General features: G+C 40.7%; 1 protein-coding gene across 1 annotated transcript in view; it reads right to left on the bottom strand.

The window, feature by feature from the left end:
• LOC103720546 (twinkle homolog protein, chloroplastic/mitochondrial-like) overlaps window positions 1-15,256 on the bottom strand; it is a 28,482-nt gene extending 13,226 nt beyond the window's left edge. Inside the window, 13 exon segments of the mRNA XM_008810298.4 lie at window positions 2,347-2,407; window positions 2,503-2,588; window positions 2,707-2,754; window positions 6,513-6,626; window positions 6,730-6,782; window positions 6,785-6,794; window positions 6,910-6,990; window positions 7,066-7,149; window positions 9,773-9,883; window positions 9,981-10,038; window positions 10,168-10,223; window positions 14,491-14,624; window positions 14,866-15,256. Of these exon segments, the coding sequence (XP_008808520.2) occupies window positions 2,347-2,407; window positions 2,503-2,588; window positions 2,707-2,754; window positions 6,513-6,626; window positions 6,730-6,782; window positions 6,785-6,794; window positions 6,910-6,990; window positions 7,066-7,149; window positions 9,773-9,883; window positions 9,981-10,038; window positions 10,168-10,223; window positions 14,491-14,624; window positions 14,866-15,118 (1,149 nt within the window). The 5' untranslated portion in view covers window positions 15,119-15,256.
• Window positions 15,257-23,406: the final 8,150 nt, after the last annotated feature.

The raw sequence follows: 23,406 nt of genomic DNA, 5'->3' as shown, positions 1-23,406 counted from the left end.
TCAGTCCACAAAAGTAGACACATATGCAGTGCATGTCTTCACCTCCACCCCATCCCTTCAATATATATATGTGTATATGGATGGATGTATAGTGCATGTAAGAGAGAGTCGGGAGAGTAATAAAATATGATAGGAGCCCCCTGAAAATCAAGTTAATCTGCATAACAGCAAGATTCAAGAGGTAGTCTATCATGACAAACATATTATCAAATGCAATCTAGCATCAAAATATGAGATGGAAGAACAACTATTGAGCTTATACGGAAGAAAGGGCAACTTAACTGTACTTAGAGAAGGACAGTTTCCTACCATGCAAGAGAGCAGGCAATGAAACCCTCTGATTATCACATAAGAGATATAAGCTAAGCAATGTTTGTAATATCTCATAAACAAGATGGATTTTGAGTAAAGCATCAAAAATGCACCATGTCCTATTATCAAGTTGATTTAGAGGACAAGATGTGGTCAAAATAATTTTTCATAATGGAGGACAGGAATGGTCCTACATATTAAATCAAGATCTCGACAATGTTCTAAGGAAAAAGAATCAGAACTTAAATCATAACAAATTAAATCAAATCATAGAATCAGATTGTAAATCATCAGATATAATGATATTGTTTCAGTAAATATAGTAAAAAATATGTGAATTTTTACAAGTGCAGAGAAAATATAATCCCTCCGTACAGTTTAATATTGTAATTTTCCATACATTTAAGTTGTAAATTAAGTTTAAAAATTAGCAGATATTTTAAATTACATAAATTGTGAGTAAGATGAAAAGGAAAGTAAATTCACTTAGCAGAAGTCACCAGTTTGCTTCCAGCACCTATGCCTACACTGATCTATATCATAAAATATTATACTTAAAATGTGAGTTATTTTGTGTTTAATCAAATTGAATATAACAGGCTTCAATGATAATGAATGGCCATCCACTTCGGGATAATGGTTGTCTAAAAGAATCTTCCTACCAAAGTTTGACCTTGCAAAACTTTCTTTTGTTTCCCTCAAGGTCCACAATCTCGATACTGAGTACTGTATCGATACCTTATCGGTTTGGTATGGCATGGTATAGTATACCTCTGTGCCGAAATAGCTCTTTTACCAATTTTCTTAATTTTCATCTTGGTACGCCTTGGTACGGACCGGTACGCGCCTCGGCACCGGACGGTATGCCTTGGTACAGACGGTACGCCTTGGTACAGGCAATACAGAGCTTATACCGACTTGAATGTATGTTTCGTACCAGTTTTCTTGCAGTACAGGGCGGTACGGCAGACCTTGCTTTCCCTCTTCTAATCCCTAACACAATGACAGCATTTTCTTTATTATCTTTAATAACTCTTGCATGGTAGCAAGCAATCAACAATACTCTCCACAACTACTAGTATATAATGTCTACAATGACTCTTATGAACCTTGGTAGCAGGAATCACTAAATTACGGGGACAACCAGTTACGAGCAGCATCTTGTTCATTTCCTGGTAACAATTTAAACTGAGCACAACATAATAATTTTTCCTCCTACAATTTTTCATCCACAAAATCTTGCTCCCCTGCCTGCTTTTTGCTTCTAAGATATAAGCATAAGATCCATACAAAGATCTGCATGGATGAGCGGCAAGCAAAGAAGGGAAGGAGCAAACATCATGCCCTGGACAATGTATACCAGCATAGACTTTTCTCGTTGTCGTATATCAGCATCTGTGATCCCCTTTAGTGCTTGAAAAACATTTCAAGCATAACCAGAAAAATGGATATCCAATTTGTATCAGTTTGGGCCTTGTGAAGGAGCTAATATGTTTAGTTTAGCTTAAAAAAGATAGTCAACAATGTGCCAAACAAGGGTTATTAATACCCATATAGAAGTTTGATCAGAAAGCTGGAGGCAAAATTGAACACAAGAGGCAAAAAAGGAATGCAAAAGCCCTCACAGTTATTTGATCCTATAAGAGATTGTCAAAGTCATGCAAAATGAAGGGCTATAAGAGGCACAAATTGGAACTTTGAAGCAGAAAGGTAAAGACAAATCCAACATATGGGCTTGCTTATTTTTTATTCTCTTCTAGCCCTTATACTATTTATATCAACAAAAAATAAATCCATTAGCAGCATAGCATTTTTTGAATATTTTATTCTCCATATCTGTGACAATCATTTGTGTGGTAAATGATTAACATTCCTAGAGAGGCATATTTGGGCTTGATGAGGAAAACAACACATGTTATTGCATTAAGCCTTCATTTGGTTTTACTGACACCAATCATACAGTAAATATAAACAGTACGTAAAATATAACTTGTTCTCAGATTAAAAAAAGAAAGTTTAAAGCACAGATCAAACCTCATTCGCATCTTTGCAAACATCAGTAGAATTTTTCTTTGGCCACTTGACTCTCCAGCATCTATTTGTATGTCCAAGAAAAGTGTTGAACAGATATGAAACAGTTCACTCGATCAAACAAAGATGCACAGAAATGATAATGATGAGAAACTAAACCTTTCTTTACCAACACGGCGGGCTATTTCTTCAGCTAAAGCTTGGCCTGGTGGGTCAGCATCTGTTGCTAGTATTATACGAGATGCCTGGTAGGTTTTTTCCAAAATCACATTGCAAATTCAGTTAAACAACTCAGGAATATTATATAAGCTATTTTTGAGCAAGTTTCTTGACATTAATTTTCTTTGCATACTAAAATACTACCTTTTCTAAATACTCCTTGCAGGTCCACAAATACTGAAACTTTTTGTCCTAGCTTTACAAAAAAACACTAATCAAAGGTTAGATCTCAACCCAGCAGTCATCTAAGGTAATTGCAAAAAAGCAAGATGCTTCAACAACTCAGCGATTAGGTAGAGAAAGAAAGAAGTTTCACGCAGACCTAAAAGAGTAGATGAGCTCACAACTTGTTACAGGCTTGATTATAATCAAAAAGCTTCACCATATAGAAGCTTAAATTCAGCAATACAGTAGGCTCGTTGCATGTTTAAAACAAGAAATCCTTTACATCAAGAAAGCAAGGCATAGACTCTGCCGGATATAATGATAAATAATCCTCCATTATTAATGACTATTAAATTGACTTTCAGTTACAATTTTTTCTAAGATTATGAATGATAGACTGCCGTTACCTTCAACTTTAGTCAGACAAAACTAGAATATTGAAAGTATAATCCAAAGAAGAATATAATAAGACATATTGAGGCATTGATAACATAACCAGACAAGTGCAGAACATGATTGCCAACTTATCTATCAATTCTAGGTTCTTAAATTTGGTCCAAATAGGTACTCTTGCTTAACTGTTTTTGATGTCCATGCAACTAAACAAGCACAACAATCCCGAAGGAGGAAAAAGTAGTCAAGATTCTTATAAGTCAACCCTCTGGCTTTTAAATCCCTGCCTTCCATCATATCACCACTGCATGTGATTTTTATAAGCTATAAACTATTAAGCATCAAAAGGCAACCCATTAAAACAAGAGTAGATCATATTGTTTCCTTAAGATATTTACCAATGACAATCTCCTTATCTATAGGTAGATCATCATTTATTTATTAAATATTTTACATCCATCAAAACTTTAACAAGATTTTAGATTATCAAATGATTCAAGATCTTCAAAGATATTACTTTGACAAAATGGAGTTAATGGATTTCCATCATAAAGTGACAGAGTGATTCCAGCTTCAGAGCATTAAGGTATTTGTCATGCTGATTAATATGATAAAACCCTCAGTGATTTCAACATGGCTCTTATTCATTTCATGCAGCCATCCATCATCTTGGTGAAGCAAGAAATATTTGGATCCACCACGAACCTCAAATATTTGTTTATAAGAAAAAAAAAAATTAACCATAACCAAAAGAAATGAAGTCTCCATGGACTGATATATGCTGAAAAATGGCAGCAGATGTTCAACACAAGGGTTATGCGATAACTAAGAGAAACGAACAAGGAAGGAAGAAAGAAGTGGAATCACTCACTGCCATATATGTTATGAAATTATAAATTTTCAAACTTTATCCCACTTCCAAAAATAATAACTCCAACCTATGCTTTGTGTGTGTGTGTGTGTGTGTATATAGAACACCCCCCCCCCCCCAAAAAAAAAAAAGGAAGCCCAAAAGTCCGAACCAAAACTTTCTTAACCTATTACAGACTGACATTTTGCTTTGATCATTTGAATGTTTCTCCAAAATAACGAATCCCTTACCCAGTCAAACCTAACAGTTAATAATTAAATATTAGGAAGACTAAAGAGTCACATAGTCCATAAAGTTGAATTACTTTCCAATATATCCTCTAAGAATGACTTTTCTTAGCACCTCTATAATATTATATCTTGAGAACCATAGAATCCTAATAATGCTCATAATATACATAAGTGAACCAACATGAAGCTGAGAATTGTTTTCATCCATATTAAAAACAACCTTCTTTAGTTTGACCTTCATTGGCTATTTCATAAACCAGTTTGACACTTCTTTAATGGTCTTAAATTATATTGCCTCAATTTTATCTTGTATCTCAACTACAGAAGCTGGCAATCCTATCAGGTAAAAAATTAAAGACTTTTCACAATACAAAAAAAAAGCCTTCGGTTACTTTTTTTCTTCAATTTTCATGCTTCAAACACTTCCAAACAAAAGCACTATGCAAGCTTAAGGGGGGTGGGGATCATCTATAATTATTGTTCACTTGAGCTAGAAAGTTGCTATTTCCAAGCCAACAGTGAGATCCAGATCAATCAAACTTCAACTAGGGGTGATTATTTCTTAATTTTAAATCATTCCAGTTTCATTTTATGTCAAATATTCAACCTCTAGAACCTGTCATTTCATGTCTTGACTGCAGTTTTAGTTGACTAGCAGAGGTACATCGCAGAGGGCAAGTGATCCAGTGGAACTGTATCATCAACACAATTGTCACGTGTTTATGGTGACCCAAATTCAAGATGCAGCCAGATTAAGATTTCAAGCTTCTGTTATTCAAGTGCTTGAGGTAGTAGAGATAAGAACATCTGTTTATTTAGATAGTACTTCAGCAAACATGACAGTAGAAATTGTTCTGGGCGTACTCACGGCCTTATGTAGTGAGACGCCGTTACACCAAAAAAAAAAAAGAAATTGTTCTAAAATTATGTGTCAAACAAAAAGCCATCGAAAGCTTAACCTAGGCACCTAACCTATTCTCAAACACCATTGATTAACTTACAAACTCATTTACAAGTGTAAAAAACAATTCAGCTTTTTAGCAGAATCAACAAATTTGAAGGCAACATAGGTTTTCCAGCCTCAGCAACCAAACTCTTCAAATTTTAGAAGGATGTAAAATTTACCGATCTTGCACCTTGATTAGGTCATTGGTCAATGTCTTGAACAAGGTTCTACATACATATCAGGCATCACTCTTGTCGGGTGCCAGGTTGGTATGGCACCATACTGAAGCATGGTATGATGGACAGTCACAGCCAGTACCGTTAAAACACAAAAGTTTTTTTTTATTATTATTTATGGTCCTTTTGTGCTTCGATTGTTGTTTCATGGTTTAAGGGACTTTTATTTTACAGGTTCTGGGTATAGGTTTTAGGGTTAAAAAAATAAAAGAATAGTAAGCTAGGGCTAAATTATTGATCTTTTTAGTTTTTCATGGTTTCGTTCCTTTTCTTCAATGTTTCTTTTATGTTTGTAATGCATTTTGTCCTATTTTAATAACATCTGATGCTCCAGACTTTTGTTGGGTTTTATTTTTTTGACATGAACATTGTATGACACCCCCCAGATTACCTTCACCTCTTTTTCCTCTCTCCTACTGCCAATGAAGAGAAAAAGGCTGCCCAGATGGAGCCAGCAGGTGTCAGTGGTATCAATCAGTACAAAGTGGTTCACCCCAGTTCAACCAGAACCTGGGAACCTACATAGCAATTCATGCCAGTGCATTAGCCATTTTAGAGCAGGACAGCAAACTCTGGTCTCAGAAGACAGGATAAACATTATTTAAAAAAAAAAACAACCTAGTAAATCTTTAAAAAATTGTGCCTTGGTGAGAAACAGAGACTAATGAAAGGCACACAAGTACACGCAATTTGGCTCTTTGACCTTTATGGGTTGTATTTAAAAGATGCAGTCCTAGCACATGAAAACACAGCTTGTAGTTTTTCCCTCAAAAATAGTAGTAGCTCGGTTGCCCCATTGTATCAAACACTGCCCAATTCCATGTTTGTCAATAGCAAACAAGGCTCTTTAAGTCGTGCCTTGAAGATGAAAGTAGGCTCCCGCCTCCCCAAACCATAAAGACACACTCATTGCCTAATATTTTTATCTAGACCACAAGTTCTACACTTAAAAATCTGTATGAAATAGTATCCTTTATTTTCTTTCATCAAAGCAGAGAAAAATTGCTCTACCTTCATTAAGCATTGCACTAATAGGACAAGTTATCAAGAAAGCTTAGCATTCAAGGATCAATGACAGAATTCCTTCAAACTTGGAATGCAGTCCAAACCTCTTTCTCAACAGGCATATCATCCGAAACTTTTGCAGGTGCGCCATCGGGTACACTAACACAATTTCGGTAGCCAGCCTCTTCCATAGAAAGCTTATCCATTTCACCCTCAACCTATTACCATGAGAGAGGGGGAAGTTAGGAAGAGAAGAACATCAAAATCAGACAAAGAAAAAGTAGCTTTATCAAATTAAATAGGCCAGGATGGATAAATTACAATTATAATATCATTTCCTTGTTTAATATCATCAAGCCCATAAAAAATTTTTCAGTGTCCCTTTCCTGGTAGAAAAGAAGAACAAATATGTCAACAATTTAAAACATTTCTTCATTGCATATACTGGTGGCTGAGATTATATGAGTAACAGAAAACTCTATAAGGGGTATGATCATAAACCTGCCAAAATTGTTTGGAGACTGCACGGTACTTGCAGCCTACAAGAGTTCCATTTCGTCTATAGGAAAAAGCAATAACAATCTGGAGATAACATTTACAGTGTTATTATTGTCACTGATGGCGCAGATATACAAGTACCTAAGACTGCAATCAGACCTGATTATTATATATACGCTGCATTACAGCATTTCTTCGAAGTGTTTCTGCTGAGATCATTCTCTCGGAGAAGTATGCAACAAGCTGAAAATTAAATGGAGGACATGAACTTAATAAGTAATTGCATCCATGAATTGACAATGATATAATTGACAAAATTATGGCATGAGTGATGTTCTCAAGTTCGAGAATAAATCATAATTTATTAGGGGCTTAGATTAGATCGCAAATTGTAAAGTTTTTCTGCTTTCTTTCCAAAATCTTTGAAATATAAAAGAAACAAGAAATTTAATATAGGAATCAATTATAAAATAAAGCAGATGAATGGAGAATAAAAGGCCACACATGTAAGAACTCGTTTCCACCATCATGAGTCCATCTAGAATGTTTACTGAGTCGACTATTGTCTAGTTATTCAAGATATTTATGGACTATCTATTAATTCAATTATCCTTTTAGGTACAATATTTCAAAAAACAGAAACATAAGATCTTAAAATATGGTTGCAGAAATACAAAAATTCACCTCTTAATTTCAACTCCAAGAAGAACCAAAAAAGGCTTGCTGATTTTCCTACTCAAGGCTCATTAATTACAAGAAATCTAAAAACCATAAATTCAAATAAATTATAGAAAATGGATTTTCCCATGATTTAATATGTAAATAGCAATATGATCAAGTTTGATCTTATGATTCATGGGGCTGTACAGTCCATGATACGTATCTAGATCCTACAATCCTAACTGATCCTAATTGAAGGATGAGATCAGATTGTTCAGGCAACTTTGATCCGCATCCTAAGATCCAAATCATGAATCATAAGATTTTAACAATGAGCATGACTAAATGACATGAGGATCTTTTGGATAATCATTAGATCCTTATGGTATATTGAAATCCATGATTAACATTACAAACTTCTTTTGGTAAATATTAACATTACAAACTTTCAAGACTTGTTTGAGCATCACTCTGACAGACGGCAATTTGTTTTGTTATACATGGTTTATAAGGAGTGTAGAACCATCACCAAACAGGGTGACAATATTGTTCACTGTACCGCCCCAAACCACTCAGTTTGGGGCATACCGAGCCGTACCAGAGGCAGACCGGCACAGTTTCACCCCATAGTTTGAGACACCGGTGAGGTAGAGGGAGAGGGAGAAGGAAAAAGAGGAAGAGAAAGAGAGAGAGGGAGGGAGGGAGAGGGAAAGGGAGGAACAGAGGGAGGGAGAGGCCAAGAGAGGGGGGGAGAGAGAGGCCGAAAGAGGGAGGGGGAGAGAGAGGCCCAAAGAGGAAGACAGAGCGGGCTTTTGAGCACCCTCCCCTCCAGGCTCCAGCACTACATAGCAGGGTATTTTTTCAGAATTTTGTTTAAGTAAAGCTGGCAGCGACTGCCGACTTCACTTTAAAAAAAAAATTGAAAAAAAAAAATAAAGGAGACAAAGCCCTTGTTTCATTTTGAAACAGGAGCTTTGCCCCTATTACGCCCCGCCGAAGGAGAGGAGGCTCGAAATTCTCTCCCTCTCCCTCTCCCTCTCTCAGCCTCTCTCTCTCTCCTCGCCCTCCATCTCCCTCTCTCTCCCTCCCTTCCTCCCTCTCTCCCTCCCTCTCTTTTCCTCTCTTTCGTTACGCCAAGGCCAGAGACGAGGGGGCGCGAGGGGCTCGAATGCCCTCTCCCTCTCCCTCTCCATCTCGGCCTCTCTTTGCCCCCCTCTCTCTCTCTTTTCATCTCTTTCCTTCTCCCTTTCTCCTTCCCTCTCCGACTCCCCTTTGTCGATATGCCACAAGTCAGTACGGCACAATACCATACCACCGGGCAACCAGTATGGGTTCCTGTACCGATCCTGCCAACCTTAGGTGAGATAGTGTTGCTTTTCCAAAATTATAAAATCTGAAATTTGAGAAAAATTATTAGAATGTGAGTGAAAATATGTTTAATGCATAGTCAATATTCCATCACAAGCATGCATCGTTTTCTTTTAATATTTAATTAACCTTCAGAATTTCTCATTAAACTGAACATAAATAGAAAAAAATATATGAGAAATCATAACGATCCAAGATAAGGTAGGTTTCACATAAAGCAAGCAAAATACACAAGATTATTGCTTTGAGTATATTTACAATTTTAATCTAAGAAATGCCAATGCCAACAAAACTTTACGATGATCCAAAGCAAGCAACATCTTCTGAGTAATTTTTAAGAATTTCATTAAAAAGTTATAAAAGGTATAAATCTTACTGAGCTGCATTGTTAGTGAATTCCAACCAATTTCCTATTGATTTTCGCTCAAATCATCTCGATTTGAGCCAAAATTCATTTTTGGTTGTCGAGTGAATGTGCAATCTGGAAAAGAGAGGAAATCCGTGATCCTGCCCCTTATTTTGAAACCAGGACAATGGACTCAAAATAAGAGAAACATAACCTCCCTTTCCCCTCTCATCGGTTACAGCGTCTGTCAAAATGAAATGGAACATATACATATAATGTTGCTTTCAGTTTGGCCTAGACCATGTCCGGCCAAAATATCAGTTGTACTATAGATGGATGTATTCACCTTAAGCTCATACGAAATTGGCTCTGATAAAATTGAATCTAAATGACAGCTGAAACAGTGAATTTCAGAAACAATACAAGCTGATGTCAAATTCCTTTTTCCGTTTTTTTTTTTTTTGGGGGGTCAGGGAGGGGTTGATAAATAACCTCTTCACACAGAGGCTCTAATTGAAGGTCCCTTTCAGAGATTTTTCTGTACTCCTTAACTTGCAAAGGCTGATCCACCCCAAGATTGGATGCCTTCGCCTCTCCTGAGGCCTGTAAACTGAAAGTGGTCACTGCAAGTGCAAGAAGATTTTTGCCTGCAATAAATCATTATGGCATCCACAAAAAGTCTGCTATAAGTTAATAATACCTTTGCAACACCTCTCCAACCACATTTAGCTCTGAAACAGGACCACACAGCCAGTTCTCTAGAGCATCAAGAACAAATACAAAGATAAAGATATAAATTGTAAACTGCGAGGCTAATAATTAAACAATTGTAAGGACATATTAAAAAATATGGCAATAATGTCATACAAAGAAAAATTGACACTCACAGATCTTCGCGGATGAAAAGTGAGAAGCTCTTATCCTCTGAAGGCCCTCCTTTACACTAACATAACAATAGTGTAAATTAGTAATTTTTTTTATAAGAAAGCAATATTGGACATGAATGGGCATCCACTGCATTAGTCAAACATATGTGTCTATGCTACTTACAAAATTATCTATATCATCTCTACAAAGAACCTTCCAAAGCCACTCTGATTTATTTAACACATCTCATCCATCCAAGTTGTACACAAAGAGGTTTGCATGCACATATGCATATGTATGTGCACACAAACACACACACATACAAAAACATAAAAATATATATGTATACACATATATACATATGAACATACATTTATATGTTCATACAAAAAGATATCTATGTTTTATAAATGATATGAAACATCTGTAATGCAGATAAAAAGTAAAACCATGAAAGAAACACAATGCAAATGCATGTACATAAGGCAACGGTAAATTTAAAAAAAAAAAAAGAACTGAAATTCATACTTCTTGAATTTGTTTTCCAGTTTATTCACATTTCACCAATCAGGTGGAGGTATGGAATATTTGTTGAAATGATACCCTAAGAAAACCCTGATTTTTTGTATAACATATATATTGAGGCATTTGTGAGGTTGTTTTTTTTCTATTTGTATGCAATGTCTAGGTGTTATTGAGTCAACATGCGAGGAGCAATAAAGCATAAGATGCCTGAGATCCATAGAGACATTGTAGGGAAACTCAATCAGTTGCCTTAAACAACCAAGGAATAACTAAGGTTCCGACTCCTTGTTCCTTGGACTAGTCACGGCTATGGCATGGTTCAAAGACTTAATTCATACAGCTGCCAACTGTGGATGATGTCAGCTTAGATAGTGCCAACTATTCTCAATTGCTGGAGTAGGGATTTTAGGTGCGTCATGACACATTGATAGGCTGGCATGAGCGTATGCCCAGCTGAAACAATATTGTTGCAATAGATTATACTCATCATATGTGGTAGCCTTTTCATGTTTCTCGACGCGATGGAAACATGTGGATTACCATAGGTCATATTCACTTTGATGACCGAACTATGCAAATCAAGAGGTTATTCTAGTGGTTTATTGGGTATACATGTTATACTAACAACATGTAGACACATAACAAAGGATCCACTACCGACACGGAGTTTAACTAATTTGCATGATGAGGGTTGATCAGACAATCAAATCCAAACAAATTATTTGTTGAAAAAATTATAAATTTATTTTGCATAAAATAAAATGAAAATATCTATTTGTTTGAAGAACATTTTCTTATAGAAAGTGAGCCCTATAATACATGTAAGTGTAGGGTCTTGATGGCATTGTCATACTATCAGAGGACCAACACTAACTTACGAGCTACAGTGGAGGCATGCAAGTGCAAATAAACCTTACATCTCATGATGTTGTGTCCTAGAGAGATTATTGCAATACTATGTTCCTTGGCACCTACAATTTAGATGTGAGAATCATTTTAGATGTGATAGGACTGACTTATTAAAGCTTAACTAATAGTACACCTATAGCCCTGTGACCGAAACCTCATATCTACCTACAATCTGATGCACTCAAAACATGAACCAGCTTATTTTTTAGAGCCCATGCATGCAATTAAGCAAGATTTTAGAGTGCATATGTAGGCATAAACTCACCACGCCGGCACGTAGGAGAGCTGCGCTAAGTAGGCCTTCAATCCCACTTGAGGTTGTTCATCTGGCTTTTTAGCCCATTTTGAGAGGTTATTGTGGCCATTTTGTGGGCTAAACCAAAGTTTTCAAAGACCAAAGGTCCACTAAGGCACTAAGATCTCTTGGAAAATAGGCACAAGGTGCAAAGCAAAAGTCACGTGCCTTGGTGAAGTGAGGCGTAAATAAAAAAAAAGAATGCATGATATTGAACATGTTAAATGATATTGAACATGTTTAGTAATGAATTGTCAACTAATTAAATACAAATAAAAATATAAAAAGCATTAATGTTCAGATTTATGCATATATGAAAAAAAAAGGCATGTCAAGAAGAAGGGAATGGGACAATCTGTTCTAACCCTTGCTTCTGATGGACAGAAACACAACAGCAGCAACTACTGACGGCAACAAGGTGCAGCACCTTGGTGCGAGGCATGAAGGTGGCACCTTGGTGAGCCTTGTGCCTTAGGCACGCCTTGGCCAACATTGGACTAAACATTTAGAAGCATATGAGGAAGCCTATTACAATGGGTGGCGCACCCTCTCCTAAGAGTTAGGAGAGAAAAAAGGCCAATCCCACTCGTAGAGCACCTTCTTTCCCCTCCAAATTGGATTAGGACAGAAGAGAGAGGGAGCTAATCACTTAAGTGGGGCCCCAACTTAAGTGTGCCATTCTTTCTCCTAATATGATTAGGAGACAAGGGGAACAGGCAGCCACCTACGTCCTGTATAAAAAGAGGCATGACTGGCCCCTAGGATATCTCATATTCTTTCCCTAATATTCCCCCTCTCCCTTCTCACTTATATCTTCTCCCTCCCTTTTCTACTACTTCTTAAAGTGATTCAGTGTTGGTGAAACCCTAAGATGCTTTTATGATTGGTGAAGCGAGTCTAAGCAGAGACTCGGTGTGACTCACAAGTGGAGATTATTCATTATTCATTATTCATCTTCAGGCATGTACTTGTGAAATAACCTCGATCAAATTGCCTACATTGGGGCATGAGCGATCATATAATCTTCTAACCTTCTATTTTGATTACTTCGAGAAAATTTTGGTTGCTACTACCTAATTTTTGGCACATGATAAGTACTTTTCTGCTGTATTCCCCTTTTATCATGCTTTCAATATTGAACTTTAAGAAGTATGATGTTCTTCAGGTAAAGCATATCATGGTACTTTTTGCAGCATACATGTCCATATGTCATCCGATCAAAATGTGGTGAATTTCAATTTTTGAGGGAATTGTGAATTTGATGTTTATTTATAAATTTTTCCCCATCTAGTTGTCTCATTGTCAACGTATGCAATGATGCATTATATGGATGCAATACCTCTAAAAACCAAGCATCGGATAGCATAATGATCATGATCTAAAATACCCTTCAACATTTCACAAATTTCTGGCTATCGGCAAGAAGTTAAGGTAAAATGCCAAGAAGTTGCTTAATGGAAATAATATGGACTAGCAGAAAAGGCAACAACATTATTTTGTTTTTTCCAAACACTTCAAAAGGCAAACATGCCATCTTCAAGTTCAGAAGACTGCAGCTAATTCATAATTCACATTTTGAAGTTTCGTAAAGACAACAGGCAAGGTGCAACTAAACCTGTTATTTACAAAATCATAACCGATGTGAACTTCATGAACATGATAGAAAGTAAATGATTGTCACTATTGCATGGATCACAAACTTCTTTATCTATAAACCAGTACTTAAGGAAATGCAAAGTTCTATCATGTTAGTGTACAATTAGCAAATGGATAAAATATAATATTTCATGTAAAATATACTGAACAAACTGATATTTGTGAATCTATAAAAAATCATAGTTATTTCAAAGGTGTATTTCCTAGTCTATGAAAACTGGAAATCTGATGTCAGAAACACTATCACAACACCCCTTTATTTCATCACACATGGAGTCCTTATTTTTCTCATGTCTAAATTAATGAACAAAAAGGAAGGGAAGCTCATGATACACCTGAGCACTATCAGAACTTTTGTAGTAATTCAAAATTCATGAAGAAGAAATATTGTAAATAGAACTTTTAAAGCATTTGTCATCGAATAGAATTTGGAGCTATACTCATGAAACATAAGGTAAAAGTCTTCTTATCTGTATCAAACGTCATCAGTATATGCATGTAGGTATATGAAGAAATATGTTAGAAACAATTCATGAGTTGGAAAGACCAATTTGCGTGAATTTAGAAATGCAAAAAACAAGTACATCTAGTACAAGCTTACATAAGATACAATACAGACATTGGATGCTTTTAAATTTATATTACAGAATAGAGCAGGTTTACATGTTTTCATCGTCCTAATGAGAAACCTAATATGTTCATATTATCAAAGGCAAATTAACAAAAAAGAAAAGAAAAGAAGAAGAAGAAGAAATGCTAATTTCTCTATGGGAAAAGGACAAACAGAAGAGCTAACTAAAAACAAAAAACAAAAAAAGAAATGAGCATGAGAATAGGCAATTAAAAACTACAAATTACTATCAATATGCACAGTAATTAAGATTAATATAATCAACTAGCAATCTAAGTACATATAGCAAATGATAGAAGGAGAAAATTTGAGTGGAGCAGAAGGCACCTGTGGGCATGTCATGTGCGTGTACTGCCCAGGCTGACAAGAACCACATTTAATTCCTTGTTCTTCCAACTTCAATTTTAATCGGGCAAGTCGCTCTGTGTCAATCATCCTATCATCCAGCTCTGGCAGATGAACTAACTCGCAACCAAAATAGAGAAAAGCCAACAATACTTAGAAAACCGATTCACCTATGAGTCTTTGACAAACGGTATTTATCAAACGATAAAAAGATTGAATTTTTAAGCATCACCCTACCGCGCCACGAGAAATTACCCCAAAAAAAGTAACAGAGTATAGAAAAACGAATCGATTATGAGATTCTAACAAATGTTACGTTACTAAAAAGAAAAAAGATCGGATTTTTGAGCTCGGTACCAGCTTTGCTCTGCGTAACCGGGCCAACGGAGAAGAAGCGAGCTGATTTCAGAGAAGATGGTTGATATTTGGAGATGGGCCTTCGTGCGCTCTGGAAGAGGAGGCCCCGACGGGTGTGGAGATGGAGAAGGCGATAAGGGGAGACGGGTACGGCTGCGGAGGTGGAACATCTCACCGTAAGGTGCTTGGAGCCGCCCATGAGGGAGCTGGAGTGGAGGAGATTGTCGAGGGGGCAGCGGGGGAGCGGAGGCATTATGGGAAGAGTGCTCAAACCCTCATGGCCGGTGAGGAGGATGATTGGGACTTGGGAGGACGGGAATGGGGAGCAGAAGAGAAAGAAAAGGATATCTTGTTTTGAGGGAGATTGAGAGTGGTTTTGGGGTTTTTGTTAGGGTTTTTGTTAGGCTCCAGAGGCCAACAATTAGATGGTTATGGTCCCTTGCATCTGGTAGTAGTGGAGTACATTAGGCCAGTTTGGGAGTGGGCCATTGAGCGATTCTGCCAGTATTGGCCCATGCTTAGACCAATACTAATGTTGTGGCTTGGAAAAAGTCCAAAACCTTGAAAGAAAAATAAAACATATATGATAGACCTCCATATCCAAAAAATATATGCATTATTAAATAAAATAGAGCCAAAACTAGGACGGGCTATTAAGTAATCTTAATTTTATTTTTACTTTTTTGCTAAACTAGATAACTCGCATAAATCTAGTATAAATATATCTTCAGGAGTTAGAAAGATAAAATATCTCAAAAGAAGGGTAGTAAGGCCGTCTCATCCATCCATAACATTTTATCGGAGTGATCTGCAACAAAAGATGCTACTCAATTTGCTAATTTGTTCATCTTGCAATAAATATTACTCAGCTTGAAAGAAATGCACTTCTCCGCAAACTGCCCGATGTTAATTTTAGCTAATTCAGCTCTCAATATTAATATTGTGCACATGACTTTGCCTAGAAGTTTGAAAGAAAAATAAAACACACATGATAGGCCTCCTATATCCAAAAAAAAATATAAATTGTAAAATAAAATAGAGCCAAAATTGGGGTGGGCCACTAAGTGATATTAATTTTAGCCGGTTCAGCTTATGTTTAAACCAATACTAACATTGTGCACATGCATTGCACGTGACTTGAAAAGAGTCCAAAAGTTTGAAAGAAAAAGAAAACATACATGATAGGGTTTCGATGTCCAAAAAAATATTTTGCTAAAACAAAATAGAGTCAAAACTTGGTGGAATCCAAACGGGAGAGCTCCTATAATAATAGTAAAAAAAATCGAAATCATGCTTCAAGTTTGATAATAGGACATACATGTTGAATACGTACTTACCAAGTACCCTTCAAGATTGTAATTTTTCATGTTTGTGCTAAAATTATGTGTTCATAAAGTCATCTACATAAAACTTTATATGTTGGCTTGCATAAAATTTATTTGATCATATAAGTATTTTTGTAGATGCATTAAAAGAACTAGCATTGACCTAATTATATTGCACAACTACAAAGTTACCAAAATTAACTCGATTTTCATGTTGTTGGACCCCACAATAAGTAAGACCCATAGAGATCCAAAAAATCAAAAAGAGTCATCCATGACTTAATTTGTATAGGCAAATGTTTAACTCTAAAATAGACTTTATATGGTAGGATGTCTCAAGCAAGAAACATAATATTATAACTATGATATACATATAGAGCACATTAAGTATAATGTTACCATCATGGGATATTATTTAATCATCCATATTCATGTCTTCAACTATTGTAAAGTCAAATCTCTGTCGATACCTCACATATTACTTTATCCAATAAGATTTCTTTTGTGTCAGGCCATTTTATGTATATTTGAAAGATGGTTTTATTACTTTTCTGCATGAATCTATTGATTCTTTAATTGAAAAATTGATGTGAGCCCTTAGTTCTATTTAGAGTTCCTATGAAGTTTTACCAAAAATAAGTTAGGTCCCTAAGACTTGAACTAGTTGGCCCAGCCCTATCTTCTCAATTCCCATTTTGTTACTTTCTCTACCCATTGTTATAATATCCCTGAATTCTTATAATGTCTATCATGACAACTCATTTTTGTTCATTATAATTGAGAAATAAAATTCTAGTTGTTACATGATGCACCAACGGTTGCATGGTAAGTTGCTTTGCTGCGTATTGCTTGATGTTGAATTTTTTTTCCTTTTTATTAGAAAAAAGGAAGTGCTATTCCCACCCAGCTATCTAGGTAGAGGCAAAAATTATTTTTAAATAGAACTTATATATCTTATATGTGTGCTTTCTTATGCGATGGATTATGAAATTTTCTACCTCATTTGCAATGCAAGTAGTGTAATAGTCACTCTTTATGGGGCAATTAATAAATACTTTCCTTTCGGATCAACTAAAATGTAGCACAATTAGGCATAATAGAGATTGCAATCCCCTACTTGGGTACAATAGATGGGCGGGTCAGATCGGATCGAGAAAGAAACTCATCATGCAAACATTCTTAAATAATCAATGAGTGAATTATTTCTCTCCCTAAAGCCCATACTTATAAATCTACATCAGAAAGCTATAAATTAAGTATTTTCTTCATAAAATAAAAATGCATAGAATGTGGAAGCAACCTTCTTCCCATATTTTCTCTCATAGCAATCCAAAACACCATATAAGTCTAACCTAGTATACCTACGCTATCCAAAGGTATACCTTAATAGTGAGTCAAACCTACTTTCATAGTTTAATTAGTATACCTTAGATACACAGGGAATTATCAGAATACGAAAATTATGAAATATACTAAGATTTCCCCATTTGATATTTCGTTGATTCATAGAATATAATTTGAAATATAATTTGATAATAAAAAATAAAAATCTGAAAAATAAAATAAAAATATTTATAAGTAAAATATATTTAATAATTATTGAAAAGGTTACTATCAGTGTCTCACTAACAAAAATATCAGTAATGACAAAAGAGAGAAATTGCTAAATATAATAGGCGAATGTTTATAGTAATATAAAAAAAATATACACTTATTTTGAGACATCCATTCCTTTTTGATTTGATGCAGAAGATTTCAATTTTTTCCTTTGAAATTGAACAGTTATTTTTATTTTAGTTGGAGCATTTATCTTGCAACTATTTCAACCTAGAAAAAATAGAAAAAAATTAGTAATACATATTGTTGCTGGAAATTAGACCCGGGGGCGATCTTCGGTCGAAGAGTGGGAGCGGCAGGTCCTCACAGGGGAGCGGCGATCCGTCGACGAGCGGCGTCCTCCGTCCGGGTGCCTGCAGACAAACCGGTGGCCGGGTTTTCCGGCGCCGGCCCTCCGACGCTCAAGTCAGATGGGGGGCAAAGAGAAGAAGAACAGTGTTTATAGAGTGCGGAATCTCCCAACCCCCCTCTGAGGAGCAAAGGCCCCCTTTTATAGGAGGGTCGGTTTACCTGTGATGTGATGGGGCGAGGTCACTGTACGGTTCGGCATGTTGCTCGGATCGGCGCACGATCATTGCATTGATGTCGGAGGTGAGGTCGTCGTACGACCCGAGGCAGCACGCGATCGGGGGAATCATTGCATTGATGTCGGAGGTATGGCCGAGATCAGAGACTTATCATCGTTGATTGGACTCTGCCGAGCTGACTTGCCGTGGAGAATCGCGGGTCCGTAGATAACAAGAGCCACGCGCATTAATGGTGGAGTAAGCCGGAGATGCGCATTAATTGTGGAGTAAGCCGGAGATCCGCATTAATTGTGGAGTAAGCCGGAGATCCGCATTAATTGTGGAGTAAGCCGGAGATCCGCATTAATTGTGGAGTAAACCAGAGATCCGCATTAATTGTGGAGTGAACTGGGGGTTTGCAGGGGTCGTGCGCAATAAATGCCGGGGCAGTGGCAGGATATGGCCCTTGGCCGGACCTCGGAGGGGTATGGCCATAGTAGGTGGCTGACAAGAATAAACCTTCGGTGTCAGGAATTTTCCGGGTCGGAGGTTCTGAGGTCGGATGTCTTGAGGTCGGATGTCTTGAGGTCGGACGCCTCGAGGTCGGACGCCGACTTCGGCTGTCCGAGGTTGGCGGTTGTGCGACTTCTTAGGGGTACTTGTGTCACTGGGGAAAAAAGCCTTATTCCCCCAACACTACCCCCCGACTTCCGAGTTCGAGCGGCTTGCAGGCTCGGACGTGGGAAGTAAAGACTATTATCAAAGTTGAAGGGAATCACGTCCGCACCCTTACGCTTCTCGGAGCCTTTATGACGGAACCTGCGCCCTTTGGCGTTTCGAGGTCGCTTTATTCGGCGAGCTCATGATGGGGCTTGTATCCTTACGTTTTCCGAAGCAGCTGTAACGGGGGTGGCGCCTCTTGGATCTCCGAGATCGCCTCGTGCGGCGAACCCATGATGAGGGTCCCCAGGCCCGACGAGGCGGCGCCTCAATCTCGCGGTCGAGGCCCCCCGCTCATCAATGAATATGCCGTTTCGTGCTTCAAAGTAGACACGCGGCATGATCTGAGGTCGGACGTTTCCGATATCGTATTAGCGGATCGTTGATCTGGGGAGGTGGGGGCTACATCGGTGCTCCACGTGTCCCGGAGCCTTATTAAATGAGGGGAGCGAGGGTGACGTCCGCTCGTTCTTCAAGGTGATTTGATCCTGCGGACCCATGATGAGGCCCCGGGATCCGATGGGGCAGCGTTTCGATTTCGTACCCGATTTATTGATCCGGAGTGAATGTGGTGCCTCGGCTTCCGAGGTCGACACGTGGCGCAATCCGGTCGGGGGATGGGAACCGACCCTGTCGATCTGGGCCGTCAGGGGGGTCTATATAAACCCCACGAGTCTGCCCTAAGGGTTCCATTTGGTTGCCTTGCATTTTCGCCGTCTTCTTTCTTGCTCCACCCCTTGACCAAATCTTGCCGTCGGTGCCCGGAGCGATTTTCGGTGATGTCCCGTAGGTTCCTACCTTGTAACTGCTAGGGTTCCTTTTCCTCTTCCTTCCTCTATTTTCAATCTCGTTTCATTCTTCTGTAAAATGGGTCTCGGTCCTGAGGAGGTAGGGTCAAGTCTGTCGGGGGAGGAGTTGGAGTTAATCCGCTCCCGGTTTTTCTTCCAGCCCGGGTTTCGCCTCGAAACTGCGGGACCGGAAGATAGGGTGACGCGGCCGCCCCCAGGTCGGATCGCGGTTCATCGCGAAACGCTCTGGGCCGGCCTGCGGTTTCCTGTTCACGAGTTCGTGAACAACTTGCTGGTCGAGTACCAACTCGTCCCAGCACAGCTTGCTCCGAACTCGTGGAGAACTATAATCGAATTCCTGTCCTTGTGTCTCGGGCATGGGATTCCGATCTCCGTGGGCGTCTTCCGTCGGTGTTTTCTATTAAAGAAAAACCCGGCGGACGCAAAGTGGCTATACTTCGCCTTTCGGGGCGGTATGTCACTCTTTCATGGGGCCCCTTCCTCTATTCATGAGTGGAAGGGGAAGTTTTTCTTCCTTGCGTCCGAGGCGCCGTGGGGGTTCAACCCGAGGTGGGGGCACCCTTGGTTGAAGACCCTCAATAGGCTCTCCGAGCCCTCGGGGAGGGAGCTGAGGGTCCTGGACTCTTTGCGGGCCCTCGGAAAGGGGTACGACCTGACCGAGCTCCTACAGAAGGACGCCCTGGCGAGCGTGGGTCTGAGCTCGGCGCGCCTCGAGGGTAAGAGCAGTTGCATTACCTTCTTGTCTGTTTTTTCTTTTCACTTACATTGGTCTAACACTTGGAAAAATTTTTGATTTCAGATATCCCTCATATGCCGACCAGCAACGTATCGCTCTTCTCCCGCCTGAAGAGGCGGAAGGCCGAGGCCGGGGGGGGCTGTCCCCCAGCCTCGAAAGAAGGCGAGGTCGGCCGGTGCTTCCACATCGGCCGGGACGAGTGGCCCTGAGACGGGGGCCTCCACAGCCGACCTGGGGCGGACGCGGGCCGCCAGCGACGCGGGCCCAGCGGCCCCCCTTGTCCTGCCCCCATTGCCCAGCGGGAGGGGCCGTCCGTGATCCGGCTGCGGCGCCCGGGGCCCGAGCCGACCCGAGGCCCTGAAGCGAGCGGCCCCGCAATCTCGGGCTCGGGAGTGCCGGGCTCTTCCTGGGCTTTCCGAGAGGAGTCGACCGAGCCGGACTCCCCTATTCCCGAGGGGAGCTCGGCTATTCATGATGCCGAGGTCGCACGCTCTGTATTCCGGCGTGCGATGCTTCCAGCGGACCGGGCCGAGTTCCGGGACTTGCCATTGGAGGAGGTCGTTGACGGTACTTACCGCAACACCGCGCGGGTGAGTTCTCTTCTTAATTTCCTTGAAGTTATTAGTGAACCTATGTGCTTTTCAACTCACGACCATTTTGCTTCTTTCTTTGCAGCATATTCACGAGCTTGACACCCTGGTGTTCATCGCCCAAGGGTGTCAAGAGGAGGCCCGGCGGCTCGGCCGACAGTTGGAGCCGGCCAAGAAAAGAATCGCCGAGCTAGAGGCGGCACTAGCCGAGGCTGAGGCTCGGAGGGCGGCCACTGAGGCCGGGCACCAAGCTATGGCCGAGGCACTCGAAGAGGAGAGAGCCGCACATGCGCTGGCCAAGTCGGCTCTGCGCGCCTCGGAGGCGCGCCTGGGGGAGGCCCAATCCGAGGTCGCGGGCCTCAAATATGAGGGCGGGGTCTTCCGCCTCAAAATCGAGCAGCTTGAGGCCCGGGAGAAGAGGGCGTTCGAGCGAGCCGGGCATATCGTGGAGCTCTTCAAGGAGTCGGAAGAGTTCCGCGATATGTTGGAAGAGGATACTGTGGACGGGTTTCTCCGGGGTTTCGACAACTTCCGGAAGCAGATGGCTCGGATCTGCCCCCAGTTCGATCTTTCCACGATTCGTCCAAGGATGAATCTGGGCTTCGGGTCGGATACGGAGGACATCCCCGCCATCCTGGCATCCGAGGCGGGGTTGTATGAGTCGGACGTCACCGAGCCTGCAACAGCGGTGGCCGAATCGGAAGCACCTGCCGAGGCCCCCGCCACAGACCCCGAGCCCACCCTTGCCGAGGGCCCCCAGGTCATCACCGTGGACGACCCCGAGGGTGACGCGGACGCTGCTGCCGCCCCTTAGGACTTGGGTGTATTTTTTCTTCTTTTTCATTGTGATCGAGGTCGGCTTCTCAACTTTTGAATAGCCGACCTCCAATTTTGTACTCAGCCTTTTGGCCTTTTACTAATGAAAAAATATTTTGTCATTCTGTGTTCGTCTTTCCTTTTCTTGTCGTGAATGGGGCCGGAGTCTTAACTAACCGTTTCACCGACTTTTAACTTTACATCTTGGCTTTCCCATGTTCTGGTTACACCAACCAGAGGGAGCTCCAAGCTTCGGCTTTTAGAAGATTTCTCTAAGTCCTGCAGCTCGGATCTTAGAGTCGCGGAAGTTGCCATGTTTGGCCTTTAGGTTCTTAAGGCATCGAGGTCGGGCCTTAGTCTTTCAAGTAGGATCGTGCGAGATTTGCATACGCCGCTATCCGAGGGGTCTAGTCGGGCTTCCGAACTTGACTCTTCGGATCGTGGGATCATAGAGAAAGTCGGTGCCGTCCCGCAAGGGAGAGCATGGGCCAATGATCGAGTTGTCGCCAGGGTTTCCTAATTTTCATCCTCGGATTTTGCCGAGGTCTCGGTGAGCGGGGTCGGTACCCTTAAAAGATACCTCGGCCCTTCCGGACCCAATTGGTATGTCCGCGGTCGAGGTTGTCTTCGTAGCTCGACATTGGAGACTACGTATGGGGGCCGAGTTGGGCCCTAATTTATGAGGACTTGCATAAGTCCTGGAGATTTGACGAGCGGAGCATGCATAGTGCTGATGGGAGATCGGTCTTAGGCCGACTCATAGGAGTGGTCCGACTTTGGGCGAAATAAGGCTCCGACTTCGACTGAGATTCCGCTAGCAGTGCGTAGATAAAATTTGACAAGGAGGGCGTCGAGTTAGATGTACCTTTTGCATTCCCAGAATTGTGCTCCACATGGCGGAGTGGGTTGTTTTCCTTCCTCGTCGTCTTTCGGAGTCACTTTGACTTGGGGGGGGGGGGGGATCGAGCCTCTTACGGACCCGATGACGCCTGCCAAGGTTGAGAGGATCTGGAAAGGCTTTATTGATCCGTAACTCTTCCCGAGGTGAAGGGAGTTTGAGACCCTACGATCAGACCTCGGGGCACCCCAATCTTGGTCGGGGAGTCTTGCGTCAGGTCGGCGGGTCTGAGGACGCTTTACTGACCCGTGGTACATCCCGAGGTCGAGGAAGTTTGGGACTCTACGGTCGACTCTCGGGGCATCCCGACCTTAGTCGAGGGGCCTTCCGTCAGGTCGATTGGTCTGGGCACGCTCTATCGACCTGCGACGCTTCCCGAGGTCGAGGAAGTTTGGGACTCTACGGTCGACCCTCGGGGCATCCCGACTTTAGTCGAGGAATCGTTCGTCAGGTCGATGGGTTTGGGCACGCTCTATCGACCTGCGACGCTTCCCGAGGTCGAGGGAGTTTGGGACTCTACGGTC

The sequence above is a fragment of the Phoenix dactylifera genome, unplaced genomic scaffold, assembly GCF_009389715.1.
Source record: "Phoenix dactylifera cultivar Barhee BC4 unplaced genomic scaffold, palm_55x_up_171113_PBpolish2nd_filt_p 000240F, whole genome shotgun sequence".
Lineage (NCBI taxonomy): Eukaryota > Viridiplantae > Streptophyta > Magnoliopsida > Arecales > Arecaceae > Phoenix > Phoenix dactylifera.
This window is presented reverse-complemented; position numbering and strand designations above follow the sequence as displayed.